The sequence below is a fragment of the Oncorhynchus nerka genome, linkage group LG26, assembly GCF_034236695.1.
Source record: "Oncorhynchus nerka isolate Pitt River linkage group LG26, Oner_Uvic_2.0, whole genome shotgun sequence".
In the NCBI taxonomy this organism is placed as follows: domain Eukaryota; kingdom Metazoa; phylum Chordata; class Actinopteri; order Salmoniformes; family Salmonidae; genus Oncorhynchus; species Oncorhynchus nerka.
This window is the reverse complement of record NC_088421.1, coordinates 34,470,676-34,489,055: the sequence shown is the minus strand read 5'-3', so window position 1 is coordinate 34,489,055 and position 18,380 is coordinate 34,470,676. Positions and strand designations below refer to the sequence as shown.

Genomic DNA, 18,380 nt, shown 5'->3' with positions numbered 1-18,380 from the left:
GTCAATCTGAATACACAGTATAGCCATGTAGCGCGATGTCAATCTGAATACACAGTATAGCCATGAATAGTATAGCCATGTAGCGCGATGTCAATCTGAATACACAGCATAGCCATGTAGCGTGATGTCAATCTGAATACACAGTATAGCCATGTAGCGCGATGTCAATCTGAATACACAGTATAGCCATGTAGCGCGATGTCAATCTGAATTAAAGAAGCCAGATGTTGGGGTCTTGGGGTGGGGGGGGGTAGGCCTACCCAACCAAATAAAAACAGTGGATCCCAAAACCCCTGCATAAAATGCGCCTTGTACCCATCAAAGCCCCCCCCAAACTTGTGCATAGATCATGATCCTTTACAACCAGCTAGTTTTAAAAACATCCTCCAAATAAATCCACGTCAGTTATTTTCCCTGTTCTTTAATACCAGACATAAGAGAGAATGACAGAGGAAAGAGAGTAATGCACAATGGTCCTTATTCAGTCAGGACAGGACTTCTAAGAAAATACAATAAAGATTCAAAACATACAGATTTTGCATGTTCTTTCACGGTCATTTTTTTGTAACAATCAAAATCAAATGATAATTTTGTTTTTAAATGTAAAGCAATTTTAATAAAAATGTATATAAAGCACTCCATTTTTTGTAAGTTCATTTAAAGCCCATTATTTGGTTAATATGTACAGTGCCTTCATAAAGTATTCACACCCTTGACATTTTCCACATTTTGTTGTTACTTAGTGGGAATTTTTTGGCAATGATATACACAATTCTCTCATTTCAAAGTGTAAGAAAAAATCTAATATTTGTGCAAAATTCATGAAAAATAAAACACGAATATATCTTGATTAGATAAGTATTCAACCCCCTGAGTCAATACATGCTAGAATCACATTTGAGTCTGAGAAAGTCTCTTTCCACACCTGGATTGTGCAACATTTGTCCATTATTCTTTTTAGAATCCTTCAAGCTCTGTCAAATTGTTTGTTGACCAATGTTAGACAACCATTTTTAGGTCTTGCCATTCAAGCAGATTTAAGTCAAAACTAACTGGGCCACTCTGGAACATTCACGGTATGCAACTCCAGCGTAGATTTGGCCTCGTGTTTTAGGTTATTGTCCTGCTGAAAGGTCAATTCCTCTCCCAGTGTCTAGTCTAGTGGAAAGCAGACTGAACAAGGTTTTCCTATAGGATTTTAACAATTACAAGCATACCCATAACAAGATGCAGCCATCACTGCTTGAAAATATGGAGGGTGGTACTCTCAAACATAACACTTTGTATTCAGGACAAAAAGTTTATTGCTTTGCCACATTTTTTGAAGTATTACTTTAGTGCCTTGTGGCAAACATGATACATGTTTCAGAATATGTTTTATTCTATACAGGCTTCCTTCTTTTCACCCTGTCAATGAGGTTAGTATTGTGAAGTAACTACAATGTTAGTGATCCATCCTCAGTTTTCTCCTATCATAGCCACTATACTCTGTAACTGTTTTAATGTCTCCATTGTCCTCATGGTGAAATCCCTGAGCAGTTTCCTTCCTCTCCGGCAACGCAGTTAGGAAGGATGCCTGTATCTCTGTAGTGACTGGGTGCATTGAGACACTATCCAAAGTGTAATTAATAACCACCATGCTCAAAGGGATATTCTATGCCTGTTTTTTTTTTTTTTTTACCCATCTACCAATAGGTGGCCTTCTTTGCGAGGAATTGGAAAACCTCCCTGGTCTTTATGGTTGAAATTTACTGCTGACTAAAGATAATTGTATGTTTGGGGTACAAAGATGAGGTCGTCATTCAAAAATCATGTTAAACACTATTACTGCACACAGAGCCCATGCAACTTGTGTGACTTTAGCACATTTTTACTCCTGAATGTATTTAGGCTTTCCATAACAAAGGGGTTGAATACTTATTGAATTTAGAAATGTAGAAAATCATAATTCCACTTTGACGTTATGGGGTATTGTGTGTAGGCCAGTGACCAAAAAAATCTACATTTAATACATTTTAAATTCAGGCTATAACAACAACATTTGGTAAAAGTCAAGGGGTGTGAATACTTTCTGAAGGCACTGTAAAACTGCTACGGATTTAAAAACAAAGGATATTTTCTCTCTTTCTGAAATTCATAAGTTTTTCAGTGCTTCATTTTTTAAAATCATTTTTTGTTCTTCGTACATTAAAATGGAGTGGAGTTGGAACTCTGGAACCCTGGCCTTCCTGAGACAAGATCCACTTTATGTGCAAGATAGTGAGCAATTATGTTTTTTTGTTGTTTTTTTACAAAGGAAACATTTAATAAAAATGCACAGGCTTTAGATAGTCCATGAAATCAACATAGAACAAAGATGTCAAAGGTCAAATATAACATGACAACACTGTTGGATCCCAGAGTTCTGAAAGTAGCACAATATTAAAATCCTCATTCTGTAAAGTGTTTTTGTTATTCATTTTAAAAATGGAAGTATGTCCTTTTCTTTTGTTTTTCCAACATTTTCATACAGTTAATTCATTTTCCTCGAACTTCAGACAAACAAAAATGGTTGTAAACCGTCAGTGGCCTTGCAGAAAACAAGCAGAAACATAACGCATGAGATTTTAACAAAAATGAAACTGAACAAAAGCTAACAAACCAAAAAGGTAGGCACCTCTGAAGTGAGCCTTGTAATCAACCCTCCTTCTGATGTCTTGTCCTTCGGTTTCTCCCTGAATAGACAGGGAGAGCTACAAGTCTCTCTACCCAAACTCTATGGCCACAGGTCTTCAAAAATACTTTTTTTGTAACTTTTTTCAATATTTGTTTTTTTTTGTTGCTTTTGTATACTTTTTAAGTTTATAATCTGAAAAAAATGGTGCAATACTTAATAATCCATATTTTTTCTTGGATTATTCCACAATGAAAGCCACTACAAGGTATATAAACATATTACAGATTAAAAACACTTATTTTCTTAAGTCCTTGAGTAAACATTTACACGTGAAGTCGCCGTCTGCCCCCAGTATTTTATCTGGCGTTGTTCGATTAGCTTGAGGGGAGGGCTGACACTCAGTGCAACGCTAGAGTCTAATAACAATAAACATCACAATATACTTTGATAAGCCAAAAATAAAACATAAAACTAATATACTGAATAGAAATCAAATGAAAAAGCAAGATAATTCCCGCTGTAAATCACAGGCTCACAATCGTTTGAAACCTCATACACACAGTCTGTCAAACAGACACATCCATCCACCCACCCATGAACCATACAGTACAGGCAACCTTGTGCAAACACTCAGATACAACAGATGTCATTTAGCCTTTAACCAATCTTTGTTTTTAACAATCCTCATTTTTCTAATTTAGTTCACTCAGAACAGATATTCTCAAATATCCAGGAAGTGTATGAATGAGACAAAATTATTACAAAGTCTTCACATTACAATATTGGCGCTTCTTTTGATTCAAGTATTTGTATTCTTTATTTTTGTATTACTCTGATATGTTAATATGATATTTATCTTCTGGTAAATATACAGAGAAGGAGAATACATAGGGGTAAGGTTGGACCTGGGGCAGAGAGCGGGTTTAGGGTAAAGTGGAAAGAGAAACCTAGCTGTATACATATACACACTTGGATGTATACATGTATATAAACTAGCATGTGCATATTCAACCCAGGCCCTTGACAAAGATTTGTTTTCCTCTTGAAATGGGGTCCCCAGAACCTACTCTGGTCCATGATTGAGAAGCATACTTTGCTTAAACTCCAGTTGCCTTTGAGTGATTTAAAAAGGGAGATTCTCTTGACTTCCTACACCAGTCATCCATGGTGTATATTGGTGGGTCAATAAGGTGGGGTAGGGGTGGGTAGAGTGACAGGGGGGCTCTCAGTGCTCGTGCTGCACAGAGAATCCTGGGACGCCTCTGAGACTTGACCCCCCAATCCCTTTTTTTGTGACCCTATTCCAGTCTGTAGCCTCGAGAGCCCAGCGTGGAGCAAAACAATTCAGGTTTTTCAGAAATAGGCAATTAGTGATTGTTGCTAATGTCACACGACAATGACGAGTACGAAAAACAACTCTTGGAAGAGGCCTTTCCCCTTTTAAGACTTGGTACCGAACAACAAAACTGTGAGGTGTGTCCTGGCCCTGCTGATACGGTGGGCCCCACCTGGACCCTAACCCAAAAATCCAGATCTGGGGCAATGTTCTGTGGGTGGTGCACTCGAGGCTGGAGGTCAGAAACGAACAGCATCAACACAGTGTTCCAGAAGAAAGCCCCAGTCAGAGGGCCACAGTTGGGGGGAAAGGCTTGCAGAGACAGAACGAGGCCTCTCAGCCAAGGAGTGCACAGCAAAAAACATACCGTAGGACTTTTTTTAAACACTTTTTTTTGTACTTTAGTTTCTACTTTTTGTCCCCCCCCCCAAAAAAAAAGATAACATGTTTTTGGTTTTATAAAAGGTGTACCCAATGTGACCCATCAACAGTATACACAAGACTGTCTGTTTTCTTTTGATAGCTGGGACAAGGGACTGCCTCATATGTCCTGGCCCAAATATTACCCCCTCCTCCCACCCCACATTCCTCCATGACCCATGTGCCTTTAAGTCTAGGATTTAGGAGGAAATGTAGTCTCAAAACGACTGAATCTTGGGAATTGAAGGCTCATTTGACAGCAGAGACAACTCAATGGGAAATGGCAGGGCTGAAGTATATATTTTAGTCCAGTTGGCACATGACACATGAGGAAGGACTCCCAGAAACCCCCATCCCCACCACTCATACTTCTCATACCACTCAGCAGGTCATTATTAGTGTTACCTAAAAGCTCTTGAAATCATCACAATGAAGAACTGTACTTTACAGATGTACTTTACACAATGCTAGAGCGCCAACAGGGGAAAGCAGAGTCCACTTAGTGGTCCTCCTGAGGCGTGTATGTATGAGGGATATCAGTGAGACTGAATTACAAACACACCACAGTGATGGGACAGTGGGGAGGGTAGTTGGGAGTCTGCCCAGTGCTGGCTGGTAAGAAAAAATGCCAGGGGGGTGGAAAGGAGAGGGTTAGACAATTGGCAGATGGTTGGTGGACTGATGGTTGATGGTTCTGAGCGCGAACCTCTGTCTTTGCATAGAAATCGAGTGCTGCGTCAGTTTTATTGGTATTCAGGGTGACGGAGAGGGATAGTGGTTAGGAGTCTGTCTTTTCATTCTGCCAGAAAGCTCCTAGACAGCCTATGGAAAATAAAGCACCAGTGTGAGTGAGGCCTGACTGGAGTGGAGGATGTGTGTGTGTGGGAGCGGACAACATGGGGATGGGAAGGGAGAGAGGGTGGGCTGGGCAGCAGAGGCTGAGAGAGAGGGTGGGCTGGGCAGCAGAGGCTGAGAGAGAGGGTGGGCTGGGCAGCAGAGGCTGAGAGAGAGGGTGGGCTGGGCAGCAGAGGCTGAGAGAGAGGGTGGGCTGGGCAGCAGAGGCTGAGAGAGAGGGGCAGCAGAGGCTGAGAGAGAGGGGCAGCAGAGGCTGAGAGAGAGGGGCAGCAGAGGCTGAGAGAGAGGGGGAGCAGAGGCTGACAGAGGGGGGGAGCAGAGGCTGAGAGAGAGGGGGAGCAGAGGCTGAGAGAGAGGGGGAGCAGAGCAGGCCGGGTAGATAGATACCCTCAATCTCACACCTGATCTGACTATACATTAGAACCATTAGGTCCGCTCCTGAACCAAAACACTGACTGTCCAACAACCACACCAAATGAACCACCCCCACTGAGATCTGCAGTGTCCGTATCCATAACATTCCTGTGGTGGGCTGCGTTTGCTGAGGTGCTCGTCGAACCAGAAGTATTTTAGCTTCTGCTTACGAGCAGTAAGAGCAGGGGACAGGAGAGCAGCTGAACACTGCATGGAGCCGTTGAAAAAACATCCATAAAAATCATTGTAATCATCATAAAACAAACATCAACAACAGCAAGTTTGACAAAAACTAAAATAACAACTCTGGAGATTTTTCCAGAAATGAAAATAATAAAACAAAAAAATTAAACCCCCCAAAAATTAACACAATTCAAAAACCTCTCCATCTCTGGCTAAAGTGATCCTTGCATGAGAGACAGAGATAGATGGATAGAGTGGAGGTGATGAACAACAGAAGAGAGAGGGATAGAGTGGAGGTGATGAACAACAGAAGAGAGAGGGATAGAGAGAGGGATAGAGTGGAGGTGATGAACAACAGAAGAGAGGGGATAGAGTGGAGGTGATGAACAACAGAAGAGAGAGGGATAGAGTGGAGGTGATGAACAACAGAAGAGAGAGGGATAGAGTGGAGGTGATGAACAACAGAGAGCGGGATAGAGAGAGGGATAGAGTGGAGGTGATGAACAACAGAAGAGAGGGATAGAGTGGAGGTGATGAACAACAGAGAGCGGGATAGAGAGAGGGATAGAGTGGAGGTGATGAACAACAGAGAGCGGGATAGAGAGGGGAGGTGGAGGTGATGAACAACAGAAGAGAGGGATAGAGTGGAGGTGATGAACAACAGAGAGCGGGATAGAGAGAGGGATAGAGTGGAGGTGATGAACAACAGAAGAGAGAGGGATAGAGTGGAGGTGATGAACAACAGAGAGCGGGATAGAGAGAGGGATAGAGTGGAGGTGATGAACAACAGAGAGCGGGATAGAGAGGGATAGAGTGGAGGTGATGAACAACAGAAGAGAGGGATAGAGTGGAGGTGATGAACAACAGAGAGCGGGATAGAGAGAGGGATAGAGTGGAGGTGATGAACAACAGAGAGCGGGATAGAGAGAGGGATAGAGTGGAGGTGATGAACAACAGAGAGCGGGATAGAGAGAGGGATAGAGTGGAGGTGATGAACAACAGAAGAGGGATAGAGTGGAGGTGATGAACAACAGAGAGCGGGATAGAGAGAGGGATAGAGTGGAGGTGATGAACAACAGAGAGCGGGATAGAGAGAGGGATAGAGTGGAGGTGATGAACAACAGAGAGGGGTAGAGTGGAGGTGATGAACAACAGAGAGGGGTAGAGTGGAGGTGATGAACAACAGAGAGGGTAGAGTGGAGGTGATGAACAACAGAGAGGGGTAGAGTGGAGGTGATGAACAACAGAGAGGGGTAGAGTGGAGGTGATGAACAACAGAGAGGGGTAGAGTGGAGGTGATGAACAACAGAGAGCGGGATAGAGAGAGGGGTAGAGTGGAGGTGATGAACAACAGAGAGGGGTAGAGTGGAGGTGATGAACAACAGAGGGGTAGAGTGGAGGTGATGAACAACAGAGAGCGGGATAGAGAGAGGGATAGAGTGGAGGTGATGAACAACAGAGAGCGGGATAGAGAGAGGATAAAGTGGAGGTGATGAACAACAGAGAGCGGGATAGAGAGAGAAATAGAGTGGAGGTGATGAACAACAGAAGCTGGCGCAGTAGTAGTAGTTAATACGAATCGGACAGTTCTGACAGCTGCTCTTGGGCACCAGAGGCCCGGGAGGTCCCTGGGCGAACCAGTCTGTGAGGCTCCCCAGGGATGGAGAGGGGAAGGTGGGGTGAGAGCTGCTGCAGAGGCCTGGTGTGGAGCTTCTATGAAGTCCACCCCCTCCGCAGCAGGCAGGCACTCAATGGCCACACGATCATACAGGTTGGCAGGGCTTGTGAAAAAGGTTGAGAGACAGAGAGAAAATGGCGATCCCCCTGCAGAATCCATCTCCAGAACATTGCCGCAGCATCTAGTTGCGTCTCCAGACAACAAGGCTAAAGATTTTCAGTCATGTAACAGTGATATTAACTTTGATAGAGTGAAAGGGAAAACAGGCGAGTGCTTCGGGGTCTCACCCGATAGTGCCCAAAGTCTTTCATTCTTTCTTTCCTTTCCATCCCTTCATTTTGCTACCATTTCAAAAAGGTTCCTGGTACCACAACACAGACAGCGAGAAAGGGAAGGTTTAAAATAAAAAAAACATCTGAAAACTGAAAATAGTTTTACATCTGTGTTACAGTTCATAAAGAGTTACACAGAAGCCACGTTGTAGTAGATTGCTTGTTTTTTTGTTGTTGTTTTTTTCCTCAAGTTTTTCAGTGTCACACGCTTCTCCTCTTCTGATTCGTTGGCATTGAAGTGAAGGAGCTTGACGCTCTTTGCTAAGTGCTATGATAAACCACCTCTTTTTATAAAGCAGTTATATATTTGTTCCATACTTTTTGTACCAAATACAACAATGGAAAGAAAAAAATGCATGGTTTCGTCTTGTGGGTAGATAAGGAACAAGTCTCGTTTTGGTATAATGCCCCATAAACCCCCTTCCTTACCCCTGTGCCCCTCTAGTCCGTCACTGTGAGGCTGGATTAGAAAGACCCAGTCCAAGACTGAATAACAAGTGCTTGTTGTATATCCTTGTGTTTCACGGATAAGTAGGTCCAGCCAGCTCACACACCCAGGGGACATGGATATAGAGAGTCCTTGCTGATTCTGTCTCTGCTCTTGAGAGGTTTGTGAGAGAAACCCTTTGAGTACTTGGTGTGGACGGTAGTAGAGAGTAGTCTGTGGCTTATATTGCACGTCACTTGAAATGGTGTGTTGGTGTAAAGGAGAGATTAGTGGACCACGGTAACGACTGAGGTCTTCCACAGTCACAGAAATGGGGGGAACCAGACCACAAATTCATCCTTAAACGAGTTGAGGTGCATTTCAAAACAAGTGTTTTGTTACAGTTCCATAGAGCAGTGGTTACTAGACTTCAACAAGACGGTCACACACACATGTAAACACACGCCCCCGGAAATATTCACACACTGGAGTCATATTTCTCTTCGCTTATTTTGTGAATGGGTCGGGGAAACAAAACTCCTCCATGACAAAAATGGCTTTAAAATGAACAAGGCGAAGATCTTTTGCGTTTGCATCATCAATCCCTTTAAGAGTGGTGGGGACTGAATAATGTGCTTGTGACCGCCGACGATTCCAGTTGAGAGCTGCTGTGGCCTCAGTCTCTTACAAGCACATCCTCTCCCCTCGGTTTTCGCTGGCTCAGAAATGAGTGTGCAATTCTCAGTACGTTTTCTTCAGTAAGTACAGAGTGAGTGAGAATCAGTGAATAAAGGAGGGGAACGAGGCCAGGGGGGAGGTTAAGGCTAGTAATTAGTGCTGAGAAAAAACAAACAAGAGAAATTCCGGACTGGTAGAAAGTTCTGGAACCTTCCCGACAGGAAGGGGATGGGCTTTGGGAATGACGTGTATCTATGGTTTCTCTGAGGTGTGGATTGCTGCCAGGCAGCAAGGGATTATGGGAGTTTTGAAGATGGCAGCTCGTTGTTTGAAGCAGTTAGTCTAAAACACACGTTTCACATGACAAATAGTTCTCAGAGTAAAGTTCAAATGTTTCTCTTCCTTTGTTGGTTGAGTCAAAGGCATACTCGTGCTTTTCCCAAAGTCCAAACTTAAAACACTAACCAGAGCCTCTCGCCGAACAAATCTAAAATGAAATGTTTTTTTTTTTTAAACAAACAGAAAAATAGGAAGAGGGTGAGCAGCGTGGACACAGAAGAGTCACCTCATCCTCCTCAAGTCTGTCCCTCGGTCATCCCACCCACACTGATTATCACCACATTGATTTGCTTGGTTTTTGCTCTTCTGTTTGTATACATGTATATATGTAGTACTGTGTAGTATTCCTGTGTAGTATTCCATTCCTCCTTTTTCTAGCATGGAGCTCTGTGACGTGGTCCTACATGGACTCCCCGCTCAGCAGGTCCCCAGGCAGCAGCGTGTTGATTGGAGTAGGACTCCCCATGACCCGCCCCTCCTCTCCGCTGGGCGGTCCCCATAGGCTGGAGTACTGGGGCACGCCCCCCCAGAGCAGATCTCCGCCCGTCTTGGCTCCACCTCCTCCCATGCCGCCACTGCTGCCGCCAGAGTTCCAGTGGGGGTGGCCAATGGGGTGCGAGGATCTGGGCCCGGAACCACCCATCCGCGTCTGATTGACGCCTGGGTCAGCCTGCCAGCTGGTGGTTGAGGCTAGCTGCTGGCCCTGTGCAAAGAAGCGCTGGACCTCTTCCTCCCCAGCAAACTCTGCCAGGATGGTGGTGTTACCCAGAACGCACCTGGACAGGAAGAGAGACAAACAGAGAGGTGTTATTTGGTTAGCCTCGTTGAAGTGGCCATTCTCATACACTACGTGTGATGCTATAGATCCTGTTTCTACCCTTTGGGGAAGCAGGCTGGGCACCCACTAAAAGATCTCTCTAAGTTCACAGCTTTCCAAATTCTAAGCTTTCCAAGTTCTCCCAGTTCTAAGTCCTTTCACACCTGACAATTGACATGACTTAAGTGTTTCTGCCTTCGAGCAGTGAGAGGGGCAGGAAAACTGCCAACAACATCTCCGTACATGTGCAGGGACTTCTGGGCCTTGGCGGCCTCCTCCTTGGAGTTGTAGCGCACCAATGCGTTGCCCTGGGTCAGGTTGAGGTGGAATGTGATGAGGGGGCCGTGCTGCATGCATAGCGTCCGCAGGGTGGAGCCGTCTATCTGGGGAGTGAGGTTCCTCAGGACCAACCAGCTACTGGTCCTGTTGGAGCTGTCTGTACTCCATGTGGTAGCTGCTAGAAGGATAGAGGGGGAGGAGAAGGAGAGAAGAGGGGGATAGAGAGGGAGGAAAGCTAAATAAACCTAAAATGCAGAATTGCGTTACAACTAACACCATGATGTCACAATGTCAAATGGATTCTCCAAGGAGCTAGGAAAGTCAGTTAGTAAGATGGGTGGTGGATTCTAACCAGTAAGCTCTGTAGTTTAGGTAAACCACAGTGTCAGTTGATCAAGAGAGGTGCGTTCAACCACAACAAGGCATTCTCGGGGCGTTGTCTAGACCGCCTTGGCTGTACCAAAAGGGCACCTAGTCTCGCCCTGCAAGGCTACAACATACACGTCTAGAACCTGGCCTTAAGTCTGTATCACAACACCTCTAGAACCTGGCCTTTAGTCTGTATCACAACACCTCTAGAACCTGGCCTTTAGTCTGTATCACAACACCTCTAGAACCTGGCCTTTAGTCTGTATCACAACACCTCTAGAACCTGGCCTTTAGTCTGTATCACAACACCTCTAGAACCTGGCCTTTAGACTGTATCACAACACCTCTAGAACCTGGCCTTTAGTCTGTATCACAACACCTCTAGAACCTGACCTTCAGTCTGTATCACAACACCTCTAGAACCTGACATTTAGTCTGTATCACAACACCTCTAGAACCTGACATTTAGTCTGTATCACAACACCTCTAGAACCTGACCTTCAGTCATCTTCTACTCTAACTGAACATTTATGAGGGCTGCAGTCTTTATGGCAAGCACAACAAATACACTACATTTTTTGGAGAGTAAGACAGCGGTTACATGAACTTCATAAATGATCAACTGAACATGCACTGGTTGGACCAAAACCCATTCAGTCAATTCATTTATCCAGTCAGTCAGCAAGTCGCCATCCTCCCCATCCAATTACTTAACAGCTAATCAAATAGACACTCTGACTATTTGCATTGACCCCTCCCCCCCTTTGTTTTTACACTGCTGCTACTCACTGTTTATTACCATAGTCACTCTACCCCTACCTACATGTACAAATTACTGTGACTCGGTACCGGTTCCTCCTGTACATAGCCTCATTATTGTTATTTTATTGTGTTTCTTTTAATATATATATATATTTTTACTTTAGTTCATTTAGTAAATATTTTGTTAAAACTGCATTGTTGGTTTTAAGCATTACACAGTTAGGTCTATGCCTGTTGTATTCGGCACATTTGACAAATATAATTTGATTTACCTGAGGAGTAGGAGCTGCTCCAGCCTTGGGCCAGGCCCAGGGAGTTGCCTCCCCAGGTGGAGGAGTGCTTGGTGGGGTTGGTGAGGCCCGGGGGGGGCCGTGTGGGGGCAGCTGTGTTACTGCGGGGCCCCTGGGGGACCTTCCACAACTCATGGGACAGAGAGACCTGGGAGGGGTGGGAGATGGGCCCCGGGGACCAGGTGGACTTCATGTCCGACAATTTACCTGAAAGAGAGATAAGAAAATAAACACATTGATTGCTTGGCAACAACTGGAGATACTTGGCATTCTTCTATCAACAACAAACAGGGAACTAAACAACCCAAAACACTAGTCAGAATAATACCCTGGTAGAGGGGTTGTTGACGGTAGAGCAGAGCAATCATTCTGCTTTTCCAGGATGAGTTGAACCAAAAATGGGCGTAAACACAGCTAGACTTCACACAGTCCCAGACTGCACAGTAAGGAGTACAGCACAGGGTCAGTCTCAGTCCATGTCTCACAGTATGGAACAGATCAGGAATACAGCTAGACTTCTCTCACACACACACACACACACATATACACACACACACACACACAGCCCAGGGTCAGTTTCAGTCCATGCCTCACAGTATGGGACAGATCAGGCCAGGAACACAGATAGACTAGAACTATACTAAGATATAGTATATACACCCTCCTCCCAGTTCCCCCCCCCATGCTACACACAGGGGTGGGGATACATCAACACCACCAGGGGGAAGGTGTATGAGGGGTACAACTAAAGAGGGAAGGCACACAAAACAGATGTGATGGTAAGGATGGGGTCCTCCTCTGGACCAGATACTGAGCCACCAGAGACATCAACACTGATGGGGGCAGGGGGACAAACTAGCTCAAAGCGGAAGTCACCCCTACCCACAGATCTAGGACCAGATTATCATATCACCTGGTCCTAAACATAACCACGGGGAATATGGTAGGATATAAGATTTGACCCTGTATCAGCGGTTAGAGGCGACTTCCGCCCACTCCGACAAACTGTGTACCTGGGTCGTCCGTTTCCGGGGACGACAGACTGAACGAGCTAGAGTAGGCACTGACTGGCCAATCGGTGGAGGGGGGCAGGGCCTCGTTCTGAGATGAGGTGGGGGAGGAGCCTATGGGGGCATCGCATCCAGCAAAACAAAAACAGAAGAAGGGAATGGAAGAGAGAGAGAATCTAATAAAGAAACAGAATAAATGAAAGTGGATGACTGAACAGCTGTGGTGCTCTGTGGCTGTGTGATATGGGAGAGTTCAAAGTGTTGGGAATAAGATCACCTAGTAGTGTAGATATACGAGTGTCAGATTGTACATGCAGTTAAGTGAAGAAGCAGCAGGACCAGAAGAGAAACAGCAGGCTCCTCCAGTGACTGAACTGTTACAGATAATCAGTCTCCCCAACCCATTGGGATACATTGCAGGCACAGTATCTGATTTTGCCCGCAGCAGTTTTCTTTGAATGATTCAGGTCATCTCAGACCCCCCAGCTCTCCTCTCCCCTCTCAAATCAAATCAAAATCAAATCAAATGTATTTATATAGCCCTTCGTACATCAGCTGATATCTCAAAGTGCTGTACAGAAACCCAGTCTAAAACCCCAAACAGCAAGCAATGCAGGTGTAGAAGCACAGTGGCTAGGAAAAACTCCCTAGAAAGGCCAAAACCTAGGAAGAAACCTAGAGAGGAACCAGGCTATGTGGGGTGGCCAGTCCTCTTCTGGCTGTGCCGGGTGGAGATTATAACAGAACATGGCCAAGATGTTCAAATGTTCATAAATGACCAGCATGGTCGTATAATAATAAGGCAGAACAGAGAACTCTCAAGACCAAGTCTACCAGAGGGAGAGCACCGTCATTACATATGTATAGGACTACGTAGAACATGAACACTCCCCTCCCTCCCTCCCACCTGTCCTTCTCCCCCTCCCTCACCCCCTGTCCCTCTCCCCTCCCTCACCCCCCATGTCCCTCTCCTCTCCTTCTCCCCCTCCCTCCCTCACCTCCTCTCTCCCCTGTCCCTCTCCAGCCTCACCTCCCCTGTCCCTCTCCACCCCTCACCTTCCCTGTCCCTCTCCACCCCTACCTTCCCTGTCCCTCTCCACCCCTACCTTCCCTGTCCCTCTCCACCCCTACCTTCCCTGTCCCTCTCCACCCCTAGCTCCCCTGTCCCTCTCCACCCCTACCTTCCCTGTCCCTCTCCACCCCTACCTTCCCTGTCCCTCTCCACCCCTACCTTCCCTGTCCCTCTCCACCCCTACCTTCCCTGTCCCTCTCCACCCCTACCTTCCCTGTCCCTCTCCACCCCTAGCTCCCCTGTCCCTCTCCACCCTCACCTCCCTGTCCTTCTCCACCCCTAGCGCCCCGTCTCTCACCTCCCCTGTCCCTCACCTCCCCTGTCCCTCACCTCCCCTGTCCCTCACCTCCCCTGTCCCTCACCTCCCCCGTCCCTCACCTCCCCCGTCCCTCACCTCCCCCGTCCCTCACCTCCCCCGTCCCTCACCTCCCCCGTCTCTCACCTCTCCTCATCTCCCCACCCTCCCTTTCTGCTCACCTCCCCTGTCTCTCACCTCCCCTGTCTCTCACCTCCCTGTCTCTCACCTCCCCCTGTCTCTCACCTCCCCTGTCTCTCACCTCCCCTGTCTCTCACCTCCCCTGTCTCTCACCCCCCCGTCTCTCACCCCCTGTCTCTCACCCCCGTCTCTCACCTCCCCTCTCTCCCTTCCTTCTCCACCCTCCCTTTCTGCTTCCCTCGTCCTCACCTCCCCCCGTCTCTCACCTCCCCCGTCTCTCACCTCCCCCGTCTCTCACCTCCCCCGTCTCTCACCCCCGTCTCTCACCCCGTCTCTCACCTCCCCTCTCTCCCTTCCTTCTCCACCCTCCCTTTCTGCTTCCCGTCCTCACCTCCCCTGTCCCTCACCTCCCCTGTCCCTCACCTCCCCTGTCCTCACCTCCCTGTCCCTCACCCCCCTGTCTCTCACCCCCCTCTCTCACCTCCCCTCTCTCCCTTCCTTCTCCACCTCCCCTGTCTCTCACCTCCCCTGTCTCTCACCTCCCCGTCTCTCACCCCCCTGTCTCTCACCTCCCCTCCTCCCTTCCTTCTCCACCTCCCCTGCTTCCCTCTCCTCACCTCCCCCGTCTCTCACCTCCCCCCCCTGTCTCTCACCTCCCCCCTCACCTCCCCTCCCTCACCTCCCCCCCCTCCCTGTCTCTCACCCCCCTGTCTCTCACCTCCCCTCTCTCCCCTTCCCTCTCTCCACCCTCCCCTGTTTCTGCTTCCCTCGTCCACCTCCCCTCACCTCCCCCTGTCCCTCACCTCCCCTGTCCCTCACCTCCCCTGTCCCTCACCTCCCCTGTCCCTCACCTCCCCCGTCCCTCACCTCCCCTGTCCCTCACCTCCCCTGTCCCTCACCTCCCCTGTCTCTCACCTCCCCTGTCTCTCACCTCTCCTCATCTCCCCCACCCTCCCTTTCTGCTCACCTCCCCTGTCTCTCACCTCCCCTGTCTCTCACCTCCCCTGTCTCTCACCTCCCCTGTCTCTCACCTCCCCTGTCTCTCACCTCCCCTGTCTCTCACCTCCCCTGTCTCTCACCTCCCTGTCTCTCACCTCCCCTGTCTCTCACCTCTCACCTCCCTCTCTCCTTCCTCACTCCACCTCCCTGTCCCCTCCTCACCTCCCCTGTCTCTCACCTCCCCCGTCTCTCACCCCGTCTCTCACCTCCCCTCTCTCCCCTTCCTTCTCCACCCTCCCTTTCTGCTTCCCTCGTCCTCCCCTGTCCTCCCCCCTGTCCCTCACCTCCCCTGTCCCTCACCTCCCCTGTCTCTCACCTCCCCCCGTCTCTCACCTCCCTGTCTCTCACCTCCCTGTCTCTCCCTCCCCTGTCTCTTCCCTCCCCTGTCCTCACCTCCCCTGTCCCTCACCTCCCCTGTCCCTCACCTCCCCTGTCCCTCACCTCCCTCCCTGTCCCTCACCTCCCCTGTCTCTCACCTCCCTGTCTCTCACCTCCCCTGTCTCTCACCTCCCCCCTGTCCCTCACCTCCCCTGTCCCTCACCTCCCCCCCTGTCTCTCACCTCCCCTGTCTCTCACCTCCCCTGTCTCTCACCTCCCCTGTCTCTCACCTCCCCTGTCTCTCACCTCCCCTGTCCCTCACCTCCCCTGTCCCTCACCTCCCCTGTCCCTCACCTCCCCTGTCTCTCACCTCCCCTGTCCCTCACCTCCCCTGTCCCTCACCTCCCCTGTCCCTCACCTCCCCTGTCCCTCACCTCCCCCGTCTCCCACCTCCCCCTCTCTCCCTTCCTTCTCCACCCTCCTCATCTCCCTCACCCTCCCTTTCTGCTTCCCTCGTCCTCACCTCCGCTGCGGTCTCTCTGCAGGTAGCGGTTGACGTCCTGGATGTTGGTGTTGATGGTGGGGCCGCTGGGCACGCTCCCCGGGGTCATGTTGGGGTCGTTCTCCGGGTCGATGTTCTGCAGGCCCTTCCAGGGCACGCCCGGGCAGAACTCTGGAGGAGGAAGTGATTGTACAGGAATTATTACAATTGTCATTCCTCTCATTCATTTACATGACTACCTGGTTCAGTAATGTACAAAATACTAAAATACAAAAGGTGCAAACTAATTCTCTTGAAAACAGAACTCATTTGGCTACATTAGTCCCATGATCATCATATTAGGGGAATAGGTTTTGGCTGGACGGTAAGCAGTCACTGTAGCTGTCCAGGACTGTTTTCCACCATCCCAGTCTAACTAGCCAACTAACTGACCTGGAGGCCAGGTGATGTTGGCGCCGTTGACCATCTTGTCGTTGGGGCTCTTGCCCTGGGTCCAGCTGTCTGGGGGCACCAGGGGGTTGGTGGGGGACTCGGAGACAGGCATCATGCCGTAGGGGCTGTACCCATCCTCCATTTGGGGGGGCTTCCCGGGGGGGCCCAGGTTGGAACCTGCCAGAGACAAGAGGGGAACCAGGAAGTTGGTTAAGTACAATATAAATTAGAACTAGAGAATGAAATACTTAGTCAAGTGCAGAAGACACATTTGAGTTGAATGCATTCAGTTGTACAACTGACCAGGTCTCCCCTTTCCCTTTCCTAGAACATATAATAGCATTGAGATGGAAATGTCAAGGTTCCACTTGAAAACCCAAGAGGACAACTACGTTCTGAAGCTGCCAACTGAGTGTCATACACCATGGTCCTTTCATATCCCCCAGTTCTACTCAGTCCAGCTCAGTAGAGTTCATTAAATCTGTATTGTCCCAACATTGGGCAATGGTGTCAACAGTTTGTACCGTGCTTGTTCAGGTTGGGCTCCAGAGAGGATGAGCCTCCAGAGAGGCTGTCCATGGAGTTGGGGTGTGTCCACTGGGAGAGGCGAGACTGGGGCTGGGGAAGCTCCTTCATGGACAGGCCTCCCACCTCTATGCAGGTTACATTCATGTTAGGATTCAGTCCAGCTGGGAGAGAGGCAGAGAGAGAGGCAGAGAGAGGGAGAGAGGCAGAGAGAGGGAGAGAGGCATAGAGAGGGAGAGAGGCATAGAGAGGGAGAGAGGCATAGAGAGGGAGAGAGGCATAGAGAGGGAGACGGGCAGAGAGGGAGACATTCATGGGCAGAGCTGGGAGAGACGGGCAGAGGAGAGGCAGAGAGGGAGAGAGGGAGAGAGGGAGACGGGCAGAGAGGGGAGAGGGAGGGAGAGAGGCAGAGAGAGGAGAGAGGGCAGAGAGGGAGGGAGACGGGAGAGAGGGAGAGGGAGAGAGAGAGGGAGAGAGAGAGAGGAGAGGGGCAGAGAGGGAGACGGGCAGAGAGGGAGACGGGCAGAGAGGGAGACGGGCAGAGAGGGAGACGGGCAGAGAGGGAGACGGGCAGAGAGGGAGACGGGCAGAGAGGGAGACGGGCAGAGAGGGAGACGGGCAGAGAGGAGACGGGCAGAGAGGGAGACGGGCAGAGGGAGACAGGCAGAGAGGCAGGGAGACAGGCAGAGAGGGAGACAGGCAGAGGGGCAGGGAGGTAACACCAGACAAAACAAGTCAATAAAGCATTGAGGATGAATCACTCGTTTCTTGTTTTGCACTTTGTTGCTATGGTTCTTTATATAACTACAATCAATCGTAATGTCTTTGTCACAGGATATCTGTCAGACACTGAGCAAGTCCCAACAGCTGTATTTGAACACAGACAGATACTGACCAGAAAGATGATCTGTTTAGAAAGGGCACACACAGGTCTGGGACCTGTAACAATGATGACATTCCCAGTCCCTGTCCTGCTATCAATCAATCAAATGTATTTATAAAGCCCCTGTTACATCAAAAACTGTCCCAAATTGACAAGAGCCCAAAGTGGAACTACTACAGTGGGGAGAACAAGTATTTGATACACTGCCGATTTTGCAGGTTTTCCTACTTACAAAGTATGTAGAGGTCTGTAATTTTTATCATAGCTACACTTCAACTGTGAGAGACGGAATCTAAAACAAAAATCCAGAAAATCACATTGTATGATTTTTAAGTAATTCATTTGCATTTTATTGCATGACATAAGTA

At 48.3% G+C, this 18,380-nt stretch overlaps 1 protein-coding gene across 8 annotated transcripts in view; it reads right to left on the bottom strand.

Moving 5' to 3' along the window:
* Positions 1-401: 401 nt before the first annotated feature.
* The window catches only part of tnrc6c1 (trinucleotide repeat containing adaptor 6C1), a 105,073-nt gene continuing 87,094 nt past the window's right edge, over positions 402-18,380 (bottom strand). For 5 of the 8 annotated variants that reach the window (XM_065010512.1, XM_065010517.1, XM_065010518.1 and 2 more), the window contains 7 exons: positions 17,129-17,293; positions 16,605-16,781; positions 16,194-16,343; positions 12,849-12,959; positions 11,818-12,042; positions 10,379-10,592; positions 402-10,094 (listed from right to left, as the gene is read on the bottom strand). In XM_065010512.1, the coding sequence (XP_064866584.1) occupies positions 9,719-10,094; positions 10,379-10,592; positions 11,818-12,042; positions 12,849-12,959; positions 16,194-16,343; positions 16,605-16,781; positions 17,129-17,293 (1,418 nt within the window). In that variant the 3' untranslated portion in view covers positions 402-9,718. The remainder of the gene's footprint in view (positions 10,095-10,378; positions 10,593-11,817; positions 12,043-12,848; positions 12,960-16,193; positions 16,344-16,604; positions 16,782-17,128; positions 17,294-18,380) is intronic. The other 3 variants (XM_065010514.1, XM_065010515.1, XM_065010516.1) reach the window with 3 other exon arrangements.